This window comes from Dipodomys spectabilis, unplaced genomic scaffold (genome assembly GCF_019054845.1).
Source record: "Dipodomys spectabilis isolate Male_0828 unplaced genomic scaffold, ASM1905484v1 ptg000018l, whole genome shotgun sequence".
Lineage (NCBI taxonomy): Eukaryota > Metazoa > Chordata > Mammalia > Rodentia > Heteromyidae > Dipodomys > Dipodomys spectabilis.
This window is the reverse complement of record NW_024870695.1, coordinates 16,127,624-16,140,234: the sequence shown is the minus strand read 5'-3', so window position 1 is coordinate 16,140,234 and position 12,611 is coordinate 16,127,624. Positions and strand designations below refer to the sequence as shown.

General features: G+C 42.7%; 1 protein-coding gene across 5 annotated transcripts in view; it reads right to left on the bottom strand.

Annotated features, from left to right (window-relative positions):
* Positions 1-10,605, bottom strand: part of Kat7 (lysine acetyltransferase 7) — a 40,424-nt gene extending 29,819 nt beyond the window's left edge. For all 5 annotated transcript variants that reach the window (XM_042673512.1, XM_042673517.1, XM_042673527.1 and 2 more), the window contains exons 1-4: positions 10,436-10,605; positions 6,942-7,089; positions 2,460-2,636; positions 930-1,169 (exon numbers count right to left, since the gene is read on the bottom strand). In XM_042673512.1, coding sequence (XP_042529446.1) covers positions 930-1,169; positions 2,460-2,636; positions 6,942-7,089; positions 10,436-10,450 — 580 coding nt within the window. In that variant the 5' untranslated portion in view covers positions 10,451-10,605. The remainder of the gene's footprint in view (positions 1-929; positions 1,170-2,459; positions 2,637-6,941; positions 7,090-10,435) is intronic.
* Positions 10,606-12,611: the final 2,006 nt, after the last annotated feature.

The following is a 12,611-nucleotide window of genomic DNA, read 5'->3' as shown; positions in this document are numbered from 1 at the left end:
AAATCTACTGAAGTCAACTGAGTACTGTAATCCTAGCTACTCAGGAGGCTGAGATCTGACTGGTTCAAAGCCAGCCAAAGCAGAAAAATACCCTTGAGACTCTAATCTCCAATAAACTACTCAAAAAAGCTGGAAGTGGCACTGTGGCTCAAATGGTAGAGCACTAGCTTTGAGCACAAGGAGGCTCGGGGACAGTGCCCCAGCCCTGAGGTTCAAGTCCCATGACCAAATAAACCTACTGAAGTCACAGAAGGCCAGAGTCTCACGTGTACTCTATCAGTCTTTATAGCCTCTTGATATAAAAAAAAAAACAGCGTTTCTCATTTCCTTCACAGCTCTATGTAGTCACAGTCCTTTATTTTTTAATTTATTTTTTGTGCTGATAAAGGGGATTGAACTCAGGGCCCGACAGTGCTATTCTTCAGCTTTTTTTCACTCAAGATCAGTACTTTACTACTTGAGCTACAATTCCACTTCTGACTTTTTGGTGGTTAACTGGAGATAAGAGTCACATAGACTTTCCTGCTGAGGCTGGCTTTGAACTGAAATCCTCAGATCTCAGCCTCCTGAGGAGCTAGGGTTGTAGGCACTGGCACGGCTTCTACCAGTCTTCATAAGCATCAACTATGATAAAATATCATGAGGTATTTAAAGATAACTGATCTTTTTGTGTTTGCTGAGAAAAAGGGTTTTTCACTTGGAAAAGCTTCCAATTTCACTACAGGTAATTTCTTTCTGTTTAATCATTACGCACAACAGGTCAAGAAGCAGAATTGCTTTTATTTATGTGGGCAACTCATTACTGAGTATATAACTTAGAAATATATAATCTTAGCAGCTAGATCACAACAGAACATAAAATATTTCTGGATGATCCCAATTCTGAGAGAGAACCACAGAATGGAGTCATGAAGGTAGGTCACACTCACCTAGAGAGTTACAGCCGGGTGTAGGACACTTCATATTGAAATTGTAGCTTTCATGGAAGCGACGGCGCTTGGGACGATGAGAGAGGTCACTGCCCGAGTCCTTCAGGGACATGTCCTTGGCAATGCTCTCATCATGAGACACATTGGGGCTGGAGATGTCTATGTCAGATTCAGAAGAAGGTGCATTTCCAGTTGGAGTTCGAGGTGGTGACTCATCATGATCAGCTGTATTTTTAGTTTCTAAAGCAACAGCAATTGGTAGAATGTGTGAATGGGTTCATTTAAAGGTTTATTGTCAGAAGAGTTTATGGGCTTCCTGGTTCTCTTTCTGTTATTTACTTATCTACCATGAGACACTGATACCATTTCTTAGGTGCAACTTAAATTCTGATTAAAATTAAACTTGGGGTTTACTTAACGCATTTCTCCATGTTTCTCTTAAGCATCTGATCATAAGTAATGAAAACAGGATGGAAAGAAGTCCTTTAAAAAAAATTATGACTTTATGGGTGGGAAGGTGTCTCAGGGGTAGAGTGCTTGCCTTGTATGCATGAGGCCCTGCATTTGATTCTTCAGTACCACATAAGCAGAAAAATCTGGAAGTAGAGCTGTGGCTCAAGGGGTAGAGTGCTCGTCTTGAGCTGAAGAGCTCAGGGACAGTGCTCAGGCCCAGAGTTCAGGCCCATGACGGACAAAAAAAAAAAAAGAAAATCTGAGTAGGGTTGGGAATGTGGCTTAGTGATACAATGCTTGCCCAGCATGCATGAAGCCCTGGGTTCAATTCCTCATTACCACACAAACAGAAAAAGCCAGAAGTGGCATTGGGGCTCAAGTGGTAGAGTGCTAGCCTTGAGCAAAAGAAGCTCAGGGACAGTGGTGTCCAGGCCCTGAGTTCAAGCCCCAGGACTGGCAAAAAAAAAAGAAAAAGAAAATCAAAGTCAAATCTTCTTCATCCATGGATGAAAGTGTCCTACTCTCTTGTTTCTATTACAGGTGTAATCTCTGGTTGCTATGGATTTCAACCCTATACTGGTAACTAAACTGTCCTCTTCAAGGCATATAATTATAAGAAAACAGCAGACAGGCTGGGTATAATAGCGCATGCCTGCGATCCCAGCACTCAGGAGGTACATACAAGTTCCAGGCCAGTCTCAGCTACTGCCTCAAAAAAGGAAAAAAAAAAGAGGCCGGATGCCAGTGGCTCATGCCTATAATTCTAGCTACTCAGGAGGCTGAGATCTGAAGATCACGATTCAGCCCAGGCTGAATCCAATTAACCACCAGAAAACTGGAAGTTGTGCTGTGGCTCAAGTGGTAGAGCCCCTGCCTTGGGATGAAGAGTGCAGGGACAGCACCCAGGCCTAGAGTTCAAGCCCCATGACCAACCCTTACCCCGGCCCCCCAAAAAAAGGAATCAGGCAGCATTTGTCTACATGAATTCTGTCAGTATTAGGCATCTATTTGCAGTACCCAAACCCTCTTTAAAATGAAAGTGATTAGTACACACACAGGTTTACAACACTCAGTTACCTCTATCTGAAAAGTCCACTACTTGCTCAGTTTCAGAGCCAGATGAACGAGTCTGCCGAAGGGGGTACTTTTTCGGAGTCACTGGGGTAGGCTGCTGCTGACTACGAGTAACTCTTCTGGTAGAATAGGCAGGCTCCTCAGTGCCAAAAGACTGCAAATTTCGAACAGGACTCGAATCTGATCCGGATTTTAAAAGATTGCAAAATAAAAGGAAATCCATTTTATTTCCCATCCATATAATGAAAATGTAGCTTCTCTTCCTCCTTTGTACTTCATAAAATCCAAAAAATCCTTGAAATATATTTTATTAAATTACATATAAGTAAAAGAGCTTAGTTTGGGTATAGATTACTAAATTACATATAAATAAAAGAGCTCAGTTCGGCTATAGATATAGTATGTATAGTATTACTAGTTTAGGTTCCATAATCAACACTGATGTGCTTCTTGAGCACATCAGTATCACCAAGCTTGTTTCCTGATCAACAACAAAGGAAAATACTAGGCATACATTCCTCAAAGGTTCTGGTGAGGAACATGAGAAAATATAGAGAGCATGTAACATGATCCCTGGTACATAGAAAGCTTTATATAGAAAGCTTTATATATTAGATTCCTCCTGTTTGTCTTCCTTTATTCAAACTCGTCATGAAACTGACATTCTATTACTAACAGCATAGTAATTTGTTTCCTTTTATGAGGAGGTTATTTTTAACTTTTTTTTTTTTTTGGGTGTGTGTGTGTGTGTGTGTGTGTGTGTGTGTGTGTGTGTGTGTGTGTGTGTGTGTGTGTGTGTGTGTGTGTGTGTGTGTGTGTGTGTGTGTGTGTGTGTGTGTGTGTGTGTGTGTGTGTGTGTGTGTGTGTGTGTGTGTGTGTGTGTGTGTAGATCATGAGGCTTGAACTCTGGGCTTGGGCGATGTCCTTGGGCTTTCAGAGGGAGCTCTACCGCTTGAGCCACAGCGCCACTTCCTGTTTTCTAGTGGTTTATTGGAGCTAAGAGTCTCATGGACTTTCCTGCCCGGGCTGGCTTTGAGGCTTTGAACCTCAATCCTCAGATCTCAGTCTCCTGAGTAGCTACGATTACAGACGTGAGCCACTGGCACCCGGCTGAGACATTTTCTTTTTTGAGACTAGGTCTTGACATGTATCCCAGGCTGATTTGGAGTCTGCTAGGTCATCTGGATGGGCTTACATTTTCATTCCTCATGCCTTTACTTCCTTAGTGCTAGAATTATGGCATATGACACCATGCACAGTCAAAGTATATTTTAAGCAATAAAAAAGATTCCTTCAGCAGGGCAACTGGTGGCTCACGCCTGTAATTCTAGCTACACAGGAGGATGAGATCAAAGCCAGCCCAGGCAGAAAAGTCTATGAGACTCCTATCTCCAAATAACCACCAAAAAACCTAAGTGGCACTGTCACTCAAGTGGTAGAGTGCTCGCCTTGAGCTGAAGAGCTCAGGGACAGCGCCCAAGCCCAGAGTTCAAGCCTCATGACCAACAAAAAATAAATAAATAGAAAAATTCCTTCAGTGTTACAGTGCTAGCTTTGAGCAGAAGTAGCTCAGGGACAACACTCAGGCCCAGAGTTCAAGCCCCAGGACTGGCAAAATAATAATAAATTTTTTTCAATAATGTATAAGTCATAATGATTCTCCAAAGAAGAAAACTGGAATTCTCAATTTTTTTTTTTTTTTTGGGGGGGGGTGTCCAGTTGTGGGGCCTGAACTCTGGGCCTGGGCGCTGTCCTTCAGCTTTCAGCTCAAGGCTAGCACTCTACCTCTTGAGTCACAGCGCCACTTCTGGCTTTTTTCCTTTTGCTTATGTGGTGCTGAGGAATCGAACCCAGGGCCTCAGACATGCAAGGCATGCCACCTTCCCAGCCCCAATTCTCAAGCTTTCTAGAGAGAAAAGTTAGCATATAGCCAGTCTATAAGTTTGTGTATTTCTACCAGGCCGTCCACATTTCATATCAGATGACTGCTTTAGAGAGTCATTTACTGTGAAGATGCACCGGGTTTGTACAGTTCTGTGGTCTCAAAGTAAAGCAAATGAAAGAGATCCATAGTTCATACATGTCCTAGCTGCTTTGAAAATTCACAATTTTCAAGTGTCCAGGGGTGATCAATTCTTTGCCTATACTGTTCCTTCTGCAAGGAATAACATTTTCCCATCTTTCAACTTGTCAATTCTTACTAGATTCTTAGTTGATCATTTTGAAAGACAGCTTAAATTGGCTTCTCCACATCTGGGCTTCCCTAAGCCAATCTCTCTCACTCGTTTTTTTAAGAGCCTTACCATTAACAACTCACTAAATTGTGAGCTCTTTTAAGGGCATGAGTTATGATTGTCCTGTCAGAGTATCTGGGCTAGCATATAACATAATGCTTGAATTATAGTAGCCATTTATCAAGTCTTAGGGGGAGTGGGGGAAAAGAGAAGAACCCCTGGGTTGAGAAATCAAGAGAAAATCGCTATACTTTGGTTAAAATCTTAAATTAAGATGAAGTTATTAAGAAAACACTCCCATTTTCTCTCATTATAAGCAAATCAATACTACCCAAGTGCTCAGAAAATATAATTCTCCTTTAATCTATTGTTGAAGCTTTATATGTATTAACTGAACTTCCTTTCCTACCCTGGGAAAGAAGGAGCCATAAGTAACCTCCAAATTGAAACCGAGATGTCTAAATGTATGATAAGAACCTTTAAACTTTTTTCTAACCCTGAGATTCTGTTCTTTCTTACCAAAACAAAATTTGGGGTACTTAAACACTGATATTTGAGTCCAACTTGTTATATCTAAATGTATATCTAATACTGTTCTAGAACTAGTTATGAGACTATTTTAAGCTGCTAAATCATCCTAGAGTAATGCAATAATATTTCCATCTTTTATAGAAACACCAGTCATCAAGAAAGGGGGTTTAGGGGCTGGGAAGGTGGCTCAGTGGTAGAGCGCTTGCCTTGCAAGCCTGAGGCCCTGGGTTCGATTCCTCAGCACCACATAAGCAGAAAAAAAAAGCCGGAAGTGGCCCTGTGGCTCAAGTGGTAGGGTACTAGCCTTGAGCTGAAGAGCTGAGGGACAGCACCCAGGCCCAGAGTTCAGGCCCCACGACTGGACCACCCCCCCCCCTCCAAAAAAAAAAAAAAAAAAAGAAAGGGGGTTTAACTTTGGAAAGCAGTCTAGAGGGTCCTCAGAAAGCTAAATATAGACCTCCCCTATGACCCAGCCATACCACTCCTAGGCATCTATCCTGAACAACAGAAACCATGCACCTCCATGTTTATTGCAGCACTGTTCACAATAGCCAGGACATGGAAACAACCCAGATGCTCCACCACAGATGAATGGATCCAAAAATTGTGGTATCTATACACAATGGAATACTATGCAGCCATTAGAAAGGAGAAAATAATGGCATTTGCAGGAAAATGGATGGAACTAGAAGAAATCATGTTGAGTGAGATAAGCCAAGAGCAAAGAGACAAACAGCACATGATCTCCCTGATAAGTGGATGTTAAATCCAAAACATAAGGTGGTACAACGAAGTTAACAAGACTTAAGAAACAAATGATCTCCACTCATCTGATCACATATATGGTATATATGTGTACACCGGAGGGAAACTAGGAGGAGGACACAGAACTAGAGGGAATCAGGAAAAAAATACAACAGTGGGACCTATCAGCTGCAATGGACATTGATCAAAATGAACTAAGCAACTCAATGGCAGTGATGGGAGGGTGGGAACGAGTGGGAAAGAGGGAACAATTGACACTATGCAAAAGGAAAGAAATGAACATATCATCCGATGTGGAAGAAATAATTGTATTGTCAAAGTTTATAGAACTCATAAACTTTATAGATCACGATAGATACTTTGCCCCATGAAAGTTAGAATGTGTTTGTGACTTTAACTAAGCATCACTATCCCACAATACTGTGAAATTTGTGAAATTATGTAATCACTTAATTACAATAAAGAATTTGCACAAAAAAGGGGGGGGGACAGGGTTTAGCTGAGCGCTGGTGGCTCAAGCTACTCAGGAGGCTGAGATCTGAGAATCGTAGTTCAAAGCCAGCCAGGGCAGGAAAGTCTATGAGACTCTTACCTCCAATTAACCACCAGAAAACTGGAAGTGGCACTGTAGCTCAAGTGATAGGGACCAGGCCTTGAGCTGAAGAGTTCAGGGACAGTGCCCAGGCCAAGAGTTCAAGCCCCATAACCAAGCCCCCCCCCCCCAAAAAAAAAAAAAAAGAAAGAAAGAAAAAAGAAAGGGGGATCTACAAATTGGAACTGGAACTGAATCTAACAGAAACCTTTTTAAATACTTGACACTTCTGTATTTTCCCTTTAATTTGCTAGATTATGGCATCTATACCATTCCCAAAGAGCAATTAGCATATTAGCTAACACGATATGATGACCAATTAATCTGCTGTGAGTACTAGTCAAGAAAAACAAACACTTTTACCTTGAGAACTCTGGCTTAACCTAGCTGAGGAGCGGGTAACTCGGGCAGATCTGCGCGATGTGCCATCACTTTCTGAACTGTCTGTGTGCTCGAGATCGGTAGAAAAATCGGAATCTTCGGTTCCATCTGAACTACTGCCTGCATTCCTCTGTAACAACACAGATTCAGATATTAGCACTGGAATTAAATGAACACTATGATTCTGGAAACATCAAGCTCAAGCCTAACAAAAGATCCCACAAGCATTTCTCTCCCTGCCCAAAGCCAACTCCCCTTGCTTAGGGCAATTAAATAAAACAATCTACAAATAAGACATCTTTGCTTAATAAATGTAAAATATTATCACTAATTCTGAACTCCATTTGTAGATCAGTACCAAAACTAAATAAAAGCACTTTCCCCTTCCCAAAAAAACAATAACAACAACAAAAAGAACTAAGTCCCCAGGTTGAGGTATCACTTTTTTGTTGTTAAGAAAAGCATCATTCAAAATATCAGAATAATTCTTTTCTGGGGTAGTAGGAGTGTTTGGACTCAGCGCTTTCTTTGTGCTTGAGCAGGTAGGTGTTCTAATGTTTTAAGCTACACCTTGAGGCCCCCCCCCCAAATTCTTTTCTTATGTCATCCATTCTTGAAGTTTCTCTACATGAATGACAAAAATAATTATTTAAAAGGCAGCCAATACTAAAGGATCATGGGTAACCAAAAGAATCACATTTCAGTCAATAATTACCAATTAGCTTCCTGAGTAATGACAGGCCAAAAAGAATACTTTTACAATTGAGTATTTAACACTATGCCCTTTGATAAAGTGAAAAGGAAAATTATCTGCAAAAAAACACTACATCTAGGCATTCACACAGTGACACCAGAGGTGGATACTCTAAGGGGAGGAACACTGATGTGTAATGCCTCCGTGCCTCTGATCATACAAAATAATATTCACATGAAATGAACTCCAGCTGGGTGCTGGTGGCTCATGCTTATAATCCTAGCTACTGAGGATCGTGATTCAGCAGCCCTGGCAGGCAAGTCCATGAGACTCTGATAAGTTTCTCAGCTCCAGAAAACCGGAAGTGGCACTGTGGCTCACAGTGGTGGAGTGCTAGCCTTGAGCAAAGAGCTTGGGGCAGGGTGGCTGGGAGGGGAAGATATGAACTCCAGGAAATGCAAACCTGAGGATTTTCTTTTTTTTTTTTTTATCCTGTTTATTTTACTGTTTTTGGGTGGGGAAAAGGGGCACAAATATGGAAGGACATAAGCATGAATAAATGCAGCAGTGGTACTCACTAGACACCATTTTGAAAATACAACTTGTGGGTGGGGACAAGATAGAAAAACTGTGAGAGAACAAAGGGGAAACACTGTCTAAAATGAAATGTACTCATTACCTCGCTTATGAAATTATAAACCCTCTGTACACCAATTTTATAACAATTTAAAATTTAAAAAAACTACAAAGCTTCAAATTATTTTTTATTTTTGGTACTGGAGATTGAGCCCAAGGATTTGAGGATGGTAACATAGACTATATCACTGAACTAAACGCCTCTAGCCCCCAAGTCCCAATTCTTCACCAAAAGAATAAAACCCTCAGGATTAAATGTGTTTGAAATTCATAACTTTTTCAGTATTTAGTATTAGACAGCACTTTATATGTGTATACACACACACACACATATATTTCAAGTAATGGCCATAATCAAATATATTACTTCTGGAGCAAAATACACAACTTAGAGATACATAAAAAATATAAGTAGGGGGGGAAAGGGGGAAGGATTGGGTGGGGGGGAGGGGGGAGGCTGGGAAGGGAGGTGAAGGGTAAACAAAGGAGGAGGCTGCAATGCTTGGTAAGAAATGTATGCATTATCCTGCCCATGTAATTGTAACCCCTCTGTACAGTATGTTCTCAAATAAAATAAAATAAATTAAAAAAAATATATAAGTAGCCTACAGGTTTGCCACCAAATAAGTTACTAAAGAACTCACTGTACTTGGAAACCACAGGAAGGGGGGCTGGAGACCTATTCTATAGCACCAATAGTATGTTTGCATTTGATATGCCTTAATATAAATATCACCAATTCAAGTCATTTTATTATTTTTGCCATAATGAAATCTGACCTTGGGGACCTTCTAAGGCAGGTTCTCTACAGCTGAGCCATGCCTCTAGCCTAAGTGGGACCACTGTAGAATACATTAAAAACACAAATATTTAACTTGTAAAAGTGTCTGTGAAGAGAAATTTCAAAGCACAATCTATCTCCCAGTTTTCCAAATACAAGTCAATATACTCAAATATAAGTGAAGTCACAGATATGAGTAAAGGGTCACAGAAAAATCACCAGAATAAAAGAGATTCTTAAAGGTCATGTGGTCTAATTGCCCAGCTAGGTGAATACATGACCTCTGACCTGGGTTGACCCTGAAACTCATCTCTTTTCTGGTCTCTGCCAATCTACTTCAATCTAATACCTTTTTCCAATCTTACTCTTTCACTTTCCCTACTATACCACTGTAATACGCCTCCAAGTAGAGGATTCACTACATTTTTGCAAGGTTATTTATAAGTCTGTTTTTCCCCATTAGACTGTGATATCCTAAAGCCAGGATTATGCCTAATTAATTTCTGAATCCCCCAGCAACCAGCACTTAGTTAACTGGTCAATAAACATCTGTTGACTAGCCTAACGTTTGTTCTGTAAGAGTGTTGGCTCTGTCACGGCAGCTGCCGGGCTAAAAGCACTCCAGGTCGGCCTCTGCGTGTAAAAAGGAGACGAAGATTTTCCACAGTCGCCTCATAAGACTTTTCTAGTTTGTGTATGTGCGCGCGCGCTTGTGTTTAATCTTTATTTTTCGACAATGGCAAACTAAGCAAATACTGGAGGACGAAGGCTTTAACTGCTTCAGATCAGAACTGGGATCCCTCGAGAGGGGGAGCTGGTTTCCCACCACCAAGACCTCCGCTTTGTTGTACCTCTCACCAGGACAGGAAAGCTGCCTCTGAACCTATCAGCATCCCGAAGGGCGGGACAAGGACCATCCAATCAAGGCCCCGCTAAATCTCGCCCTCCCCACGGGACAGACTGAGAAAAATCACCAATCAGAAGAAGGAGGACCGTTCTCTACAACCAGTCGCGGAAAGCTCGGGCCTGGTCCAGACGCCGCCCCCGCACGCGGGCAGGTGACCGTTGGGCCCAAATAGGCGGCGTCATTAGCCAATCAATACGCTTAAAGACGTTACAGCGGCCAATTAACAGTAAGAACGCCTCCGATCCGGGAAAGCCGAGGGCGGGAATAGTTGCAAGCGTAGGCCGAGACCAGAGTCGGGCCCACATTTTTCTGACGGGTACCGAGAGAAGAGAGGGTGGCTAACGAGGTTCAGGGGAGCGGGAAGTTAGAACCGACAACTTCGAGGCGTGGCCAAGTGCGTCACGGCACTCAGCCGACTATCCTCGGAAACCCGCCATCCTTCTTCTACCTTTTCTTACCTTCCTTCTCGGCATTGCCGGCGGCTGCGACCCGACGCTTCCAACTCGGGCAGCGGCGGCAGCAGCAGAAGGAACGGTGGCTCCGGCGGGCTCCGTGGCGGCCTCTCTAACAGTCCCAATCTTGCGGACGATCCCAAGTGCCTCCTGCCTCTCAGCGTCTAGACCCTTCTGCGCACGCGCCGCGGGCTGAAGCGCTTTTTCCCTCACTTCCGTTTGGGGTCGCGTCACTTGACGTGAAGGGCCAAGGAGGATGCTGGGAGGTTAACTCCTTTTAGTGAGGCCAGCGGGCGCCATTTTAGAATCGGGCAGGCGTTGACGCCTATTCTGGGAACCGTCAATCCAGCCATTTTTAGTTAGGTGAGTGGCAGCCTTGGTGAGCGTGGTTTGCCATTTTTGTTTGGGGCTGAAACCTAATGAAGCTAACGGGTTTCATCTTTGCCATGGGCAAAATGTCCCTTCCTGGTCATTTTACTTTCTGGAGTGGAGCTAGGAAACTCCCAGAATCCGTCAGGTTGCAGAGTTTAACCTTTTGGTTGCCGAGTTGGCTAAAGAATGTTTCCGTTTATCCTTTATAAACTCGAAATTGTAAGAGACATTTTGCACGAGAAACTGTATTTTAGCCTGTCCCAAAGCGGGTGGTGATGGGGATTATAAAGAACGAAAGGGAGGCGGCCATCATGAGCCAGTTTCCTAGGTCTGGTTAGAGGAGACATTGCCCTTCCCTTAAGCGAACAGCAAGTATGATGCAAAGCCATTTTCCAAGAGCTGTAGTTCCAAAGAATCCCCAATTTAGTTCTATGTTGAGCATCCACCTTTTAGCCCTATTGTATTTTGGTTTGAAAACACTAGGTGGCCGCGGTAGAGTCGGGGGGGGGGGGGGGTTGACTTAAATATGAGGGTACACGGTGGGAGAATTGTTGAATCACATTCATTCAAAATGACCTCTGGAATCCCGATGGGTGAAATAAGAGTTGAGGGCGGGGGCGGGGAAAGAGGAAGGAATATTTTTGGTGAAGTTTGAGTCCCAAACCGATTGGGTATTTAAACAGGAGAATGCCTACCAACGAGCAGTTTAGTTGGTCGAGGATATTAAACTGGGAAGAAAGGTCCTGAAAAAAAAAGGCCGGAATGTGGAAACTTGGCGACTGGACCTCCCCAGAGGAAAAGCCTTTAGAGAATCGAGGCTTGACCAAAGCAGCTGGGTGGAATCCAGGCAAGCTCGGTCACTTAAGTTAGGATTCTGAATTCAAAGTTCAACCTGAGGCCAGCTAAGGTGGTGCTCCATTAGGGGGACTTAAAAGAACAAAGCAGCAGAAGATAAATTGAGGGCTCAACGGAAGACTTAGTATTTAAAGTCCCAGACCTTTAGCCAGCATGGTCCTTGGGGATATCTTGGGCCATTGTTGACATGGGCAGTTTTTACTATTTAGTATTTAGCTTTTAGTGCTTACTATAAATAGCTTTGAATAACATACTTGGGTTGAACTAAACATAAGAACTTATTTGAGCCCGGCGCCAGTGGTTCACGCCTCTTAACCTAGCTACTCAGGAGGCTGACATCTGAGAATCATGGTTTAAAGTCGTTTGGGGCAGGAAAATCCGTGAGACTCTTAATTCCAATTAACCACCAGAAAACCTGAAGTGGTGTTGTAGTTTAAGTGGTAGAGCGCTCACCTTGAGCTGAAGAGCTCAGGGACATTATCCAGGCCCAGAATTCAAGCCTCACAACTGACAAAAAAAAAAAAAAAACAAGAACTTATTTGAAGTTGTTTAGATTTTTGTTTTGTTTTGTTTTTGCCAGCCCTAGAGTTTGAACTCAGGGCACTGTCCATGAGCTCTGTTGCTCAAGGCTAGCAATCTACCACTTGAGCCACAGCACCAGTTCTGGCTTTTTCTGTTTATGTGATACTGAGGAATCAAACCCAGGGCTTCGTGCATGGTAGGCAAGCACTGTACCACTAAGCAACATTCCTAGCCTAGATTTCTTCTTTCATTGAACTTCAGCACTCATGCATTTAATTTTACACTACTTCTATTTGCCTTTATTGTTGTGATCCTGAGATCACCCTTGGATGTTCTGGCTTCCTATTAAAAACAAACAAAAAAAACCTGTGTCTGTATGAGTGTGTGTGTGTGTGTGTGTGTGTGTGTGTGTGTGTGTGTGTGTGTGTGTGTA